The sequence below is a fragment of the Microplitis mediator genome, chromosome 1 (assembly GCF_029852145.1).
Source record: "Microplitis mediator isolate UGA2020A chromosome 1, iyMicMedi2.1, whole genome shotgun sequence".
Lineage (NCBI taxonomy): Eukaryota > Metazoa > Arthropoda > Insecta > Hymenoptera > Braconidae > Microplitis > Microplitis mediator.
This window is the reverse complement of record NC_079969.1, coordinates 5,480,351-5,497,420: the sequence shown is the minus strand read 5'-3', so window position 1 is coordinate 5,497,420 and position 17,070 is coordinate 5,480,351. Positions and strand designations below refer to the sequence as shown.

The following is a 17,070-nucleotide window of genomic DNA, read 5'->3' as shown; positions in this document are numbered from 1 at the left end:
ATTACGAATTTTATTTAAATTTGAATTCACTCTGTCACTCGAAGTTCCGGAGTTTGATAAAAAAAAAATCAGTTCGCATACGGAGTAAATGAGAGTTTGTTTTTTCAGCGGAGTAATTTTGGAGGGAATTGGATTTTATTTAAATTCGGAATTTTAATATTTAAATAAACTCGACCGAAGTGAATTTCACACCAAGGGGAGTAAATAAATACACAGTCATCCGCTCTGTATTCACTCTGAATTTAATTCGCATTCATTCCGCAAATTTTTTACAGCGGATGTAAATTATAATTTTTTTTTAATTACTAATTATGTTCAATAGTTTTAATTATTAAAATGTTTCTAATGAACTTTAAGATGTAAACTAAAGTGAATCATAGAAAAAAATCATTAGCTAATTGAAAAATAATTTTTATTCACTCGAGGCAGATGTTAAATTGACGATTGAAAGCCGCAATTGGAACACGGAATAAATTAATGATACTGAAGTTAGCAGACGTCTAATAATTTTTGAATTTTTTTTCAGACGATAGACTATAAAAAAAAAATATTTGAAAAAATTGCACCTGTAGTTTTTAAAATTTTCTACATGTGCATAATTGCATTTTGTTTTTTTGAAAAACAAAAATTCAAAAATTTTCAAATGTCTGCTAACTTCAGGATCATAATAAATTAATACTTCTTATGTTTGTGAAAATTGGAACGTTTTCGGGGAATGAAAATAAAAAAACAAAATGAAAAGTAAAGAATCTACTGGATCTAGATTGTGGAAATGTTTCGTATAAGTGCTAGTATGTCAACCGTAAATTGCAACCGGCCCCAATTATCCCTCAAGTCACTTTTAAGCAGTAAAATTACATAAATTTTTTAGGATCATGAAGTCAGCTGACAATTAGTAATTTTCGGATTTTTTTCAACAAATAAATTACAAAAAAAAAGAAAAACTAAAAATATGAATATGTAGAGAATTTAAAAAACTACAGGTGCAATTTTTTCAAATATTTTTTTTTGAATAATTTATCGTCTAAAAAAAAGTCAAAAAATTATTAGACGCCGGCTAACTTCAGTATCATAAATTTTTTTCATTTTCGTTGAGTGAAAAACGTTCCGATCTTCAGGTACATTACTTTTTACTGTGTCAACTTGTTATTGAATTTCATTTATTCCAACCCTACGTATAACAATTGAAGTTTGAATACCCAGCATTGAACCACTTATGGACATCCTCATTATTAGTGAACTTTTTAACTACAAAATTTTGAGAAGTTTCTATTTTTTCTGATAGCAGTTATCATAATATGTAGCATCTGACCCCTGTAAGGGTTCATTTCAAATTTATAAATTCGAACAATTGTTGCTCTTGCGGGAATCGAACGCATATAACGTTACGAAGAGATGAAAGTTCTTACTATACTAATATTGTGATTTCCCTTGTGCTCATGCTCACTAGATTCAGAGATCAGATAACAGAAAATTATCCCTATTGCTTTTCTACACACAGAAAGAACGGGTTTCTTGGTGGAAAAAATTTTTACTCCTCGAAAAAATTTTTGAAAAAATTCAATGCTATGATTGCACTCATTCAAACCAATAGTATACTGGTAAATACCCCATTCTATTATTTGTTTCAAGTTCTATCGAACTAGTAGATAACTCGTTTACTAAATACTTTGATATATTTTTAATAACTAATTAATTATTTAATTGGTATCTATGCCCTTTTGCTTAGCAATAGATTCCATAGCTTTAATTTAATGCAAGTTATTATTAACTAAAAAAATTATAATTACTTTATAATTGTAAAAATTAATAGTGTAAAAATAATTTTAAAATTTATATAATTGATAAGACAAATTTTGCGGGAATATTTGAATGAAAGCGATCAATATATAATTTTTTCGATAGGAAGTTAAAAGTCTTTCTGAACGAATAACAACATGACATATTTATTTTTGATAGTTGAAAAAATATACATATGAATTCAGTTGTATGACTTGAAATATATGTACATCTTTTGAATTATTGAAAATAAGTATGTCATGTCGGTACTCGTTTGAAAGGACTTTTAATTTTTTATAAAATCACATGATAAGAAGATATTATTTTTTTAATTTTTAGATATTTGTTGATTATTAATTATTTAAATTATAATATTTATTATTATAGAATTTTTCCGATAGAAAATTGAAAGTCCTCTTAAATGAATACCAACATGACATTCTTATTTTTATTAATAATTAGGACATACATATAATTTTAAATGTATGAAATAAAATATATGTATATTATACGGAATATTAAAAATAAGTAAAGCTTGTTGGTACTCGTTTTAAAGGGCACCAAATTTTTTATCGATTTAAGTGCTTGATAGCAATTATTTTAAACGTTTTTATAAAAATATTGAATTAAAATTATTATTTTAGGCAAATTTTGTACGAATAATAAATAATTATAAAGTGATTTTGATATTTATTTACTTAAATAAGCCTCGATAATAACTTACGTGTCATCTGAAAATTATTTTGTCAATTCAGTAATTTGATAAATAGTTTTGGCAAATTTTTCTATATAATTTTTAATTGATTATTCATGTCAATCCTTGTAATTAAATCGTCTATATTATGTATATTTATTTCATCCCATTGATTCATATTTGTTAGTTAATTAATTATTTTTCAATTAAAAAAATAAATCAACATGTCAAGGTTGTTTACTAATGCGCCATTTTGAATAGATAACCCCCTCTTAAAACACGCGGGAGAATTCGAAATATTATTTTTCAAAAAAATTAAATAAACAATTTTTTCTCAAGTAAATTGACAAAATTATTATAATAAAATATAAATTCCGTAATAAATTTTTTTGTGAAAAAAAATTAAAACAAAAAAAAATTTCAACTTAAAAAATTTTTTTAAATTTACTCACTCTTCCCGCCATTTTCATTTACTGCAGCGAGTGCTCGTACATACCCAGCGCACAAATTAATAAATTAAATATATAAAAACTCACTAAAAAGAATAAACTAACACACAAAACTAATCACTACATCACAACAATCACTTGAGAATATTAATTTCAATAAAACTCACACATTTAAATACTTTTATTTTCGTACTAAAATTCCGACAACCAACATGACGTAAAATGACGCGAGAGCGAAGCCGGCACTGAATTTAATTTATTTTAAAACTAACACTCACTAACACACACAATTCAATATCTTAAAATATTCCTCATTATAAAATCAATAATTTAAAAGTAACACTAGATTTGTAATAACGCGACTCGATAATTAAATGAATTATTTTCACGAGTTTAGATGAGATCGACACAGAGACCCTCGATTCAGCGGGAGACTGGCCCCGAGTACTTTGAAAGAAGCTCTCGGCGCACGCGCACCCTAATTTTATTTCTACTGCTCAAGTCGTGCCAACTGTCGCTACGCTGTGCGACCGTTGTGTACCCAGCTTCATTTTGCCGCCATCTCAGTAATTCGGACCCCGTTTAGCTCGTGAATAAATAAATAAAATTTACTGTTTTTTCGTTTAAATAAATTATAACTCGTGTCTTTGAATATTCTTCACCACTCATAGATCATTTCTTAACAATAATTTAATCGGTACTCAAAATATAAATAGTAAAAAAAATAATTTATTTAATTCCCTCCATTTCTTCCATTGTCTGGCTACCGGTGTTCGTTGTCGTTCGTTACATAAATTTATAGTTCGTGTAAATGACTTTTATTAATTATTATTGGTGAAAAAAAGTGTTTAAAAGTTATCAGTGATCATTAGTGTATAGTTGTCAGTGTTTTTTACCAAGTGATGAGTATAAAAATAATTTTTTTTTTTACATTTTTTTATGTCGCGATTTTGAAAAAAATTTATTTAAATTATTTTTTTATATTATCAATCGTGTTTCATAAGTGAGTAGTGTTTTATAGTTAGTATCAGTGTCGTGTTTGTGTGAATAAAAACAATCAGTGTATTTTATTGTAAATAATTATTTAATTATTTAAATTTCGTCTTCGAACTGAGCTCTGATCGACTCACCACAAAGCCGAGGAATGTGAGTTTTTATTTTGTTATTAAAATAATTATTTATTGATTTTTTATACTCGGACAATCATTTATTACTTACAATTATTCATGTGATTTATTTATATAAATATATGAATTTATGATAATATATATTTTTTGATGAATGTGAATGTATGAGTGTAAATGCCGTGGACAATTGGCAGTTTTTTAAATTTTGGAGTAATTAAATAAAATGTACGTAGAGTACAATTAATAAATTCGTATTTCGGTAATTGAAAAATTAGTACGCGCATTTTTACCAATTTCATTATTTTAATTAATTGATTTATTTCTACAAAATTTATAAATTGTCATTATTCTGAAATTATTTTACAATTTTCTGATTTTTTTTTTCCAACAAACCATTTATAAAACAAAAAAAAAAAAAAAAATATGCACATGTAGGAAATTAAAAAAAATATGGGAGGAATTTTTCAAAATATTTTTTTTTTATAATTTAACGTTTCTAAAAAAATTCAAAAGTTAGCTGACGTCTAATAATTATTGGATAATTAATAAATTATAAAAAAAAAAATATTTTGAAAAATTGCACCCATAGTTTTTCTAATTTCCTACATGTGCATTTTTTTTTCTTTTTTGTTATTGATTAGCATAAAAAAATCCAAAAATGTTTAATTTTCTATTAACTTCAGGAATGATCCTGAAGTTAGCACGAGTGTGAATGTAGCAGACGTCAGACAAATTTAAAATTATAAATAAGTAGAGTAAGTAATTTAAAAAACAACATTTATAAAAATGCGCTTGTTAATTTTTAAATTTTTTAAATGCGCATTTTTTTTAAATTTGATTTTTTAAATTATTTACTCTATTTATTTATAATTTTAAATTCGTCTGATGTCTGCTACATTTACACTTATGAAGTTAGCAGACAATTTGTAATTTTCGGATTTTGTTTTCAACAAATAAATCACAAAAAAACAAAAACTAAAAATATGCACATGCAGAAAATTTAAAAAACTACATGTGCAATTTTTTCGCATATTTATTTTTTTATAATTTATTATTTTAAAAAAAGTCTAAAAATTATTAGACGTCGGCTAACTTCAGTATCATACTTCAGGATCATGATCTTGAAATTAGAAGACAGTTAAAAATTTTCGAATTCTTTTTTTATACCTCAATTAAAAAAAAAAAAAAAAAACTAAAAATATGCACATGTAGGAAATTAAAAAAACTATCAATGCAATTTTTAAAAATATTTTTTAAAAATAATTTACCATTTAAAAAAAAAATTCAAAAATTATCAGACGTCGGCTAACTTCAGTCTCATTCAGAATCATTCTTATTTTCCAATTGAGTTCGATTAATAATTTTTCATCCGGATTTAATACAAGTTTTTATTCATGGAAAATTAATTTCTTAGTGGTTTGATAATAACTTAAATAGACAAGTCAGCCGTCCTAGCATGACAATCAACTTATTAAATTTTTCAAGCCGTGTAATCAATACATTGATAAGGTGATCAATGATCACTGATTATTGAAATAATAATATAACTTCATTTATGCTCATATCCGTCAAATCGAACACAAACTTTTATATAATCAATTATGTTAGTATAAAAAAACAGTGTGCAAAGTCATGGGTTTCAATTTTAACGTACTAGAACTATTTTCATTAATAAAGTACGTAAAGCGAAATTTCCCACAACCATTTCATTCCAACATTCGGATTTAATGTTTTTACTTTTCACACAACATATAATGAGTGACTGCTTTTATCAACTCTATTATTTAGAAAGTAATTAAATTATAAAACCTATTATCCTAGTAATTAAGTAGTGAAAGATAATTCGTCTAGTTTAATGACGCTGTTCTAGTTCTTGAACGGATTAAATTATCGTACCATAAATGAAATTTTTTTATTTTTAAAATAATATTTAATGAAGAAATTACTATCAATTATTCACAATCTCACATTTCGAGATGAAGACGAAATAATTTTGTGTTATAATTAATGACGTCGGTGCACTATCTCATAATCATGAATAAACACGATTTCAGTAACGACGTTACGAAAAATTATAAATATCAATTAACGCAGCCTTCACGACATTAACTTCTTAAAAAAAAAAATAAATATATGAATAAAACATTTTGAGATGAAATAAAATCCAACAGAAATGAATAAAAAAAAAATAATTCACTGCGTTTACTTCATAAATTTTTTTTTAACAATAAATTAATTAAAAACACTATTTCTCAAGTACTTTATAATAAATAACTTGATAGAGCCACTAAAATACTTGGCAATTACAACTGAACCTGTACTTCCGTTGTTTTTCAATTCACTTTTTTATAACGTTTCATTCAATCTCTGTTTTTTTTTTACTCCCATTATTTTTTCGTTGCACTTTTATTATAACAGTGAAAGTATTGATAAAAAAATCCATTTATTTATACATACTTGTTGGTTTCTTTAAGACATTTTTGCTGTTTCATTATGTCAGTGAGAATTGAACAGACGGTGTGTGCGATAAAGTCGTCAACTTTTAAACAGATATAAGTTTAAACCGCTGTCATTTTCCTCGAGATAAACGTGTCGGAAAAACGAAAACTGAAGCCAGTACTTTATATATTTATATATATACTTAACTACATATATCGTCACAATATTGAGTCGATATTGGAGTGTCAATTTGCCACGGGCTTCTAGACCTGCCTCAATTGGAAATTGATACCAAGAGAATGACACCAATCGTTTATTTCTAAATACATTTACTCGAGGGTTTATATTGCTATTATTTTTGTCCTCATTATTATTTTATTGAGAGTTATATTTATTGATTTATTGCCTTAACAATAACGACATTATTCTATCAATAATTATTAACTGAAATTCAATTTTTTCAAATTTGCCTCTTTTGCTATGATCTACATAGATCTTATACTTCTAGATTTAGATCTCCGTAGATCTAAACTATGTTCTCCCAAATAAATCTCATTGTGACCGAGGTTTATTTGTTAATTATTTTTTATTTTTCGAATTTTCTTACTTCAACATAAAATAAAACTTTCTTTAAGCTTGAAGTCCTTTGAAAGAGCCGTAAGTTTTGGGGCTGGTCCACAGAGTCAACCGTTTTCTAGAATTCTAAATTTTATTGTTTTTCTCAACGACTTGAGATAGCGGTCTAAAACTTTCAGAAACTTTGTATTTTATTAGTACCTATAGCCCTGGCCAAAAGTATTAGGCATCTTGTAATTTACTGCGTTTTCCGTTTTTAAAGTGAGAAGAAATAAAACTACTTCTGTTCTATGAACTCTTATATTTACATAAAATCGCCCACTTCTCTAACGTTCGATTGACCCACCCTGTGATTTAATCACGTCAGCAGTTATTTAGAACTATAGTTCATAATTCATCAGTTTACGCAACAATTTTAAACAAAATTTTTGTACATAGTTCATACATGCCCATGTATGAACTATACACGGCTGTATATGGCCATATATGATTCATTAATTATGGGCATACATGATCATATATTGTCATACATAACTATATATGGCCTTATATGATTCATATATGAACTATATACGGCCATATATGTTTCATTTTTCACGGGTATATGAATAATCTATTTTTCTCTAGTGGACATTCGACTTTTTTTTTAAGAGAAGTCTTAAAATTTAGTGAAGTGCTTCAATTTAACTCGAGTACTCCATATATAAATCTATATAATTATTTATTATATTGAAAATGATGAAATATGATATTTAGCTAAGCTTCTCTTGAGCTTTTTATTTTCTTTTTCATCTTCCTGTCTGCTATTCTTGTTCGACGTTAAAAGTCTTAGAAAAAAAAGATACGGCATTGTGTGCCGCAGTAGGTGTGCCGTTAATAATTCAAGCTTAGGTACCACAGTACACTACATGACACCACTAGTACATAGTACGGCAAATGCATGAGGTCAAGATCACATTATAGTCATGGCAGAAATGAGAAGTGAATCCATTGGGGATTCATGGATGGAGAATAGTCCTGGTATAGCGACAGTATATATGTATATACATAAAGAAATGCTTGTGATGAAATATATATGGCCATACATATATGAGACATGTATTAAATTGAGAGATATGGGTGATGAAAGGAGTATATAAGAAGCAGAGAAAGAGAGAGACAGAGAGAAAATGTAGTAAAGATAGTGAGTATATTGCATCAGCAACAATGCACTCAACTGACGATGCACAGCTAGGCTAGCCCATTAATAACCTATCGACATCCAACCCTTGGCCTACGACCTCAATCGATTCTTCATAGACTTGTAGATAATAGATTAAATTATGTATCTCAGTATTAAGTTACTCGTGTCTATATGTATATATTACACACATGCATTCTTCTGGTATCACTTGTGATAGATAAGTAATTTTTATAAATAACGAACACTATCATTCTAAAAATAATAGCTCCAGAATTACAATTATAGAAGGAATGTCGTTTAAGTTCAAAGATGTGTGTGACGATTAAATGTCAAATTAAGACTAAATGGATCTGTAGCCGTGTTATTAAGCAAAAGAATAAGACATTTGGTTTCTACATATAGCAATGTATGGATACATAAATAGATCCTTGCTAAAAATATCCGGATTAAATATTATTGGAAGCCTTGTAAACAAAATGTACGAAAATTTCATGAAAACAGGGCAAAATACGATTTTTCACCATAACTACACCAGAAGTTTAAATTCCTGCCCAGTTAGAGGAAAGAAAGTGATTTTTATGTTATGAGAAAACATATGATGAAAATTAGCGCATGCGGCATTTTCCCGCAACCAGAGGCAACAATTTACTCTTCTAAATTTGAAATAGTGAAAATAATGACTATTGACTGTTTAATAGTGAAAAGCGTGTCACTAATTCAAATAGTTGTATACTTTTCACTGGCAATAAGTGACTATTCACTGCCAAATAGTGATTTTCACTAATTCGTTTTTAGAGAGTAAGCTTTTAGGCGCAGATCTGTGAAGTGAAAAATAGTATGCATGCTACAAAGTAAGAAAGGGCGGGAAGGAGGTTCCAATCCATGTTTGCCTTCGACTCAGGCAGTCAAGTCCACCCTCATCTAAAATCGTCTTGTTTCGTCCCTTGCAACGCAATATAACTAATAACAATCCTGTTGTTCTGAATATTTTGCGTTACCCAACATCTAAAGTCTACTGAGAAAAATTTCAGTGTTAAAAACTAAATCTTTAAATTCTCTAAAAAAAGGTATCTTGGAATTTGTTTTTCAAATTGAATAGCTATTGAAATATTTGGGTTTAAAAATGCGAAAAATGATGAGTTAAATATTGTTTGGACTCTTTTGGACGTAACGAATTATGTTGTATTTGAAATTCCCCGGTTATGATCGACTTTCCACTACTTACATTCATTGATCCGAAGGGTAAAAATAATTAAAAGAAAGTTACGGTCACAAAGTACTTTTGAGCGACGTCTTGTCTTGTCGATTGTTAAAAATAATAATAAATATAATTAATATAATACTCTTAAAGAAACAACGTTGACATTTCCGCGAAGTTGAATTAGTTATAAAGTAATTAATAATAAACTGGCCGAGAACTTTAATTGTCAGTTGTAGTAAAATCTACATAGACATAGCTAATGCACTGTAATTTACCTTTTTCGTCTACTGTCTAGTTTAATTCTCATGAAATTGTGAACGTATTCATGGAATGGTTAATATTCTTGATGGATTTGCTGAAAACTTTAACTTTACATCCTAGATGAATTAACGCAATTATAATTTTTCTAGAGTACCGATTTCTTTTTCAAAATTTACTTACAGATCTTTTGAATTACCTGTTTAACAAAATTTCTTAAGTGCTAAAAATTCCTTCTGTTACTTTAATACATCAATTGTTTTAGTGTAACACAACAGTTTTGTTACAATTATAAACAATTTGCTATCATGACAGAAACATTGCAATCACAACAAATCATTTCAAAACATAGTAAGCGACAAATTTTTCTAACTCGATTTTTCAGTATTTTTAGTTCCAGTGGAGCCTTGTGAACATGAGTCGATTCATATTTCAAAAATATTGTTTTTGTTAGTTCCTGTGTTTTGAAATTGGGCAGCCGAAGTATTTCGTTACCCATATATTAGAGTCATGTGGCGCAAGTGTGTGCAAAATCATACATTTCGGATTGAACTGCATAGGTTTACGCACACTTACCCACAGTGCACACTTGCCCCCATGACTAAGGCAGAAATTTGTTACCATAAGTGATCTTATCTTGTGGTTACAAAAAATTTTTCCGGTGCATTACTACTAAAATATACTCTAATGTAGTGAACGGAAAGTGATAATAGCAAAGTGCAAGATTGAATTAATTTCATTTTCGAAACTTATTTCAATATATTAAAGCGTAAAAAAAGTAAATAAAGTCCTGACAAGAAGTTCTGGAATCAGAGAGTATACAGAACAATGAGAAAGTGTGGTCATGGGAAAAGCGGTTGTATTTGCAGCACCAAGAGACCGATTTGTCAATTGATAACGGGTGATCCATTAAGCTAAGCAAGATACATGCTAGCATTGTGGGTTATTTTTTTTTTTCTATTTCTTATTCACTCTTCCGTTTTCTCTTATACACCTTTTTCCGTACTCTTTATTTTGTATCCTTCACTCTTAATTCTTTATATTACTTTGAATTTTATTACTACTCCAATATCCAATGAATCAATCAGTATGCATTAGTTCTTTATTTCTTCAATTTATTTTGTTTCTAGACTGTAAATTAATTTAAAATTAATTGAGTACAGGTTTTATCTATTTATTACAAATTAATATTTTTTAACAAAATAAATACGTAGTAAATTTTAGTTACAAAACTCCTCCATTGTATCCGTACATTTACGACTAGTGTTACAACGACTGAATTTACATACAGCTACAGTTGTAATAACTTATTCTATGCTTGTATTGCTAACGAAAATCGACTAGTATTGATACTACTACAACTTGTTCAAGCAAGTGGTAGTTGCTTCGAACTTTCAGTGCTATAATTTCTGCGTTCGATAAGTACTTCATAATATATAGGAAAGGGCGAGCAAAACGGGAACACTAAGAAAATAATCGATTTTTGTGCATTTGAATAAAATGAATATTTTTTTTTTCGTCCATTTGAAGCAATTAAACCAAATTTCCAGTAGCCATAAAAAAAAAATTTCCCGGACGGGCCAAGCTGACCACCCCAAAAAAAGTAAAGAAGTCTTTTTTTAAATTTAATATTGTAACAAATGTGAAACTGATCTTTAAAATATTTGAATAACTAGAAAAGGAATGCCTTCTTCTCTTGTTTTATAGAAGCGCGACTAGAGTCAGTCAGTCATATATTGACAGCATAACAGCATACATTTCTATATCAAGAAACTATATCTCTCTTGCCTTTCTTTTGCTGCTGTTAGTTGTGGTGTTGTTATTTCTAATTTAAGTCTGTTACCATTGTAGTATAAGTAATATTAATTAATAAGCAACCGGTTACTACAATTTATGTATTGCTCTACCCTATGTATAAAAGATTATTCCAGAAAAAATTCATCGATAATATTTATAAAGATTTTAAATGGGTGACTAATGTAATGCAAATATTTGAATTCAAAATATAATTATTCTATCTTGAAAAAAAAAACTTAATTTTTTATGTCTGACTCTAGAAATCAGTACCCACTGAGACGAAACATAGTATAAGAAAGTTACGTGTCTGACTACTTGATTTTGGATCTACTTACCCGTAATTAAATTTGATAAAAAAGGTCTTCATGCAGGAGCAATTAAATTTGCACTTGCTCATCATAATAATAATCTCGGAAGTCGGACCCAAGACTATATCTACTCCTATTATTACTAAAGATCAATTACTGTTGGACCACTTCATAGCATATCTACTTACGCTTCACTAACTACGCCCTACCATATCTGCTTACTTGACCCAATTGTTTGCTAAGCTACTTGAATATGTAGGAAAAGGGTGTTCATATATTTAGAATTGTTAAGAAGTTATTCAATTATAAGAAAACTTTTGTAAATCATTAAATTATTCAGAAATTGTTATTTCTAGAAGATCGTGAGATACCAGGGAGAATAGTGACAGTGATATAGATAATGGTGTTGAACTTTATTTAAAGTAAGCGTAAAGTTTATTTGGAAATGCAGTAACATACATTGCATTATAAATATATTTCACTCATTCGGCATTTACAATACTCTACCCGTTACTCAGGTCAACAGACGACCTTTCTGTTCTTACCCTCTTCCCTCTCTTTCACCCTCGACACTCCGATGCCTTGGGTGTGGGTACCGCCCCCACCTTCCGCTTGGGTTCACAATGTCAAGTAAAAAATGTACGAAAAAAAAACTACACAATTTCAGTGCATACTTTCATCCCCATCCCCTTTCCCTGAAGGGAGTCCTGGCTACGACTCTGTCCCAAGAAAGTCATTCCCGATAAAAAAGGTTATAGGCGAAGATTACATTCTAAATTATATATAATTTCATATAATATTATATTCGTGTGTATATCCTGTGATATATTTTATTATTTTTATCTTTAACAATCTAAAATTTACATTCGCTAGAATTGTGTATAGAAATCATGCATTGCTCTTTTTAGTCTAATCCATCAAAAGAACTGGCATCTGTATATTTTGTCAAAAAATATTGAATTATTATTGTTATATACATATTAATCAATAACACTTTTAATATATTTTTCAATTTCACGCGGTAAAAAATTTGTAATACTTCATTCCGTCACTTCAAATTCTGGGGTTTGAAAAAAAAACAACCGCTCTACGTCTGAAGTAAATATAAAGAAGGGATTCCATTTTGTTCATTTATTTGTCAGTTAAATTTTTTCTTAACATTATTAAGAAAACTATTTTTCCGTATTGGAGTCTTTTGAAAAAAATATTAGATCTGACGAAAAATGGTCAGATCTTATCAAATAAGTCATATCCGGCCAGATCTTAACATAAATGAAGAAATTTTAACAATAATGTGAAAAAAAATTGGTCTATCAGTTGACCCAGCGGGCCAGCCTTAAAATTTCCCGCTATTTTCGAGCTCCTTGAGCTCGAAAACATCGTTGCGAATAAATTTTCGAGCCCGAAAATACTCTTGCATGCCATTGTTTTCGAAAAAATTCGTTTTCAGCATTTCTTTCGACAACGGTTTCTCTTGAACGAATAAAACGATTTTGATTTTGGAATCAATCCATCGAGCACATTACAAGTTATCCAAAAAAAACATTTTTGAAGAAATTTTATGTTTTGAATATCTCTAAATGAGCCCTACCGATCAAGCTCAATTTTTTACAGCTTTTAGATATTGACAAGCCGTGTCGAATGACACCTTAACGATCAAAATCAGTTCATCCGTTCAAAAGTTACAAATATTTACGTACGTACATACATACACTCGGACATCATCTTGAAATTAGTCAGAATAGCTTCCCAGAACCTCAAAACGTCAAGATCTATTAGAAATTCAGTTTTCGAAAATCGGACCGAAACCAATGACTTCCCGAATTTTTAAAAATTTCCAATTTTCTTAGCGGAAAGTCAAAAATTTAGCATACATAATTTCATCTGACCAGATTTTGCCATATGTCAGATCTATTCTTCTTTTCACGAGATTAACTCGGTAAAGAATGAATATATGACAAAAGCCATCTACTCTGTATTTGCTTCGAAAGTTATGGGCAGTTTATTATCAATACTCCGTAAATATTTTGATAAATTTTTGCCATTCATTATTATCGAAGCTGTAGTTTATCGTTTTCACAAAAGAAAATCCATTAAAAAATGGCATTCTAGCACCAAAGTATCTAAAATAAAACAGAAGTGAAACAAATCTTAACTTTCTATTCATCCAACATCCCTTTCTCTCCCCTTATTTCTCACTATTTGTATTTGTTTTTTTTTTTTTTTTAAGCTCTGGACGGCATCTCGAACGCACTTTCAATCTACAAACATTGCTTCACCGAGGTTGTAGTGGGAATTGGAGTGGCATTTTCATTTGTCTAACATCAGTGCACATCCAATCCAGATAAAAGTGCCAGGCCTCAGATGTGTCGTAGAATGCAACCATCTGTGAGTACACTATTGCAATAACTTTTGTCAAATCCAGGACATTCAATGCTTGACAATGTGACAAAGCGTTAATGTTTCCTTTTTTTCACAATATTTTTTATGACTTTTTTTTCGTCTATTCCGTGATTTTAAGACAACCGTTACCCGAAAAAAAATCTTAAAATTGAGCCAGAGTAAAAAGTGACAAAAAAAGGAACAAGGGTTAGGTATAATAGCAATAAAAAAAAAATCTTGAGAACCACCTTTCGAGGGAAATGAAAAACGGCTACGTAGAAATGGTAATAGTTATAACTGTAGGTAGATTAGGATGTTGAGAATTGAAGACTAGAGATTCATCCTGAGATAGAATGAGAATAAAATGTATAAAGATAAAAGGGAGTATTGCGAGTATATTTTGGGCGCCATTCCGGGACAACGACGCCGACGCTAATGCCAACACCGTTGGGCTCCTAGCCTCCTGTATACCTACTCAAGTATGTAGATTGTGCTCTCTGGCTCCATGTGCCATTAATAGCTGATGACCTTCTACGTTGTACAATAGATCTCTCTCTTCTGCTTCAACCTTTTTTAAATGTTTTCCTTTTTTTTTAACTTAGATACTTAAATATTTATCTCTATTTGTTCATTAATTTCAATGGACAAACTACAAATTACGATTCAAGATTTTTTCTCCTACAATCTCGTTTAATTTTTTATTAATCATCTGACCAAGTACTGAATGCCCGTGGGAAAATAACATAGATGGTCAAAATATATGTAAAAATATATGATAAATATCAGAAAATATGTGGCCAATTTAACTATATTTTCTGATATAGTTTTTTTTATATTAAAAAATATAATATTCATCATATACGAGTCCGTATATGTTTAGCATATATAAAATATATATGTCAGTCATATACAAAAAATTTATGTTTATCATATATGAAAATATATATTCTTGTCATAAACGAAAACTATATTTTTATCATACATAAAAATATATATTTCTATCATATACGAAAAATATATTCTGATCATATATAAAAACATATATTTATATTGTGTATGGAAAAAAGAGGTTCTTATTCGTATGACCACCTCCAATTAAATTAGATCTAAATTTTAATATACTCTTTAAATTGCAGTTAAAATTTTCAAAATTAGTTAATTTGATGCGAATATATATACCCATATACATATACATACACCGAATAAAATATATGCTTAAATATAACAAAGAAAATATATGGTGCCATATATAATATAAATTATATGCTACCATATATTTCATTTCATCTAAAAATATTATATTTTTTGAATATAAAAGGAAATATATCAATACAATATATTATAAGGTAAATGTCAATGTATACATAGCTTAATATAAAAAACATATAAGTTACATATATGGAATACATATATTTACTACTGTATATAATTTTATATTAAATCGGCCAAAATCTCTATATGATTTTCTATAATATACAATATAATATATCATATATTTTTTTGTTGCAAACATATAAGATTTCATATATTTTTACCATATATTGTTTTTTCATACGGGTAGTTAGACAAGCGAATTACCGGTAGTACAACAATACTGCTGAACTTCATTTTGCAGTACCAGGTCACTGACCGGAAAAAAGTTAAGAACTGACCAAACATGCTCAGATCTGTTCATTCAAATCTTCCCAGATCTTTATTAAATTGTCTCTATCTGATTAGATCTATCGAGATCCGACGTTATCTGTCCAGATATAATCAGATTATTGAAATTAGTTTACTTAACCTCTACAAAGTATGACATATTATATTCCTTAATCAGTCAGTTATTAAAAAGTACTTTATATATTTTTCCTTTCAATTATATCCAATTTAGTTTTTTTACAAATATTTCCATATGCTTCTGTAGCTTAAGGGTGTGTTTTTCCGAGTAAAAAAGAATTTTTTTCTTTTTTCCTTCTCGTGGCGTAAAGAGAAAGAGTTAATTGACATCATGCAAGGGGATTAGAGCAAGTCGACCTTAATACAGAGGGAGTGTAATGTCGGGTCGCGTTAACGCCATCTGGTATTTAGTTGCCCAAGTGCACAGTCTATGTCATCTATATCGTCTCTCTGTGTTTATGTCTGTGTCTCTATCTATGTATATCTATATCTATATCTATATCTATGTACATGAATTCGAGTTTGTATATTTACACACTGACAGACATCTACTCATACACACACAGACATGCATATGTCTATTTACACATTTGCACATTAAATACACCAACTGGACGTCATATATGAATATATGTCGGCTCTCAGGTATATTGCAGGTTAAAATGAAAGCAAGTGAGACAGTTAAAAAAAAAAGAAATAGAAGGGAGGAAGAGAATGAAATAGCAATGCTACTGAAATTCTATCTACATATTCTACGACTCTTGTTGCTAACTGATACTAGCTATATTGGCCTATCATAAAAGATATGACTACTTTTTCATTTGATTCTGTCTATCCATTAGTTTTGTTCATAGATATTGCTTTCGATACAGTGTATATATATGAATTTATTCTAATAATATGAAAGTTTTTTATTGCGACAATATATACTCAGAGGGGGGGGGGGGGGGGGGGAGGGAGAAGGTTTTTAATAATAAATTATTGTCTTACAAAATAGAATTGACAATAACCACAAGTTTAACGTTAAATAACTTTTGAAGGAGTTATTTTATCGAAAATTCATAAGAGAACTTTTTTGTAGAGCGTTCAATTTCCTATCAGAATATGCTTCGATCAAATTTTTACTCTTATTTGTTTCTGAGAAAAAAAATTAAAAGTCAAAAGTCTAAAAATCCCATGTTATTTAAATGGAAAATATAAAATGATTCCGGCACGATT

General features: G+C 28.9%; 1 protein-coding gene across 3 annotated transcripts in view; it reads right to left on the bottom strand.

Moving 5' to 3' along the window:
• LOC130678125 (suppressor of lurcher protein 1) overlaps positions 1–17,070 on the bottom strand; it is a 473,368-nt gene that overhangs the window by 439,991 nt on the left and 16,307 nt on the right. Inside the window, exon 1 of one of the 3 annotated variants that reach the window (XM_057485108.1) lies at positions 2,926–3,126. The exons of 1 other annotated variant lie outside the window; for it this stretch is intronic. In XM_057485108.1, the coding sequence (XP_057341091.1) occupies positions 2,926–2,943 (18 nt within the window). In that variant the 5' untranslated portion in view covers positions 2,944–3,126. Of the gene's footprint in view, positions 1–2,503; positions 2,722–2,925; positions 3,127–17,070 lie in introns of those variants that run through there. One more of the 3 variants, XM_057485110.1, reaches the window with a different exon arrangement.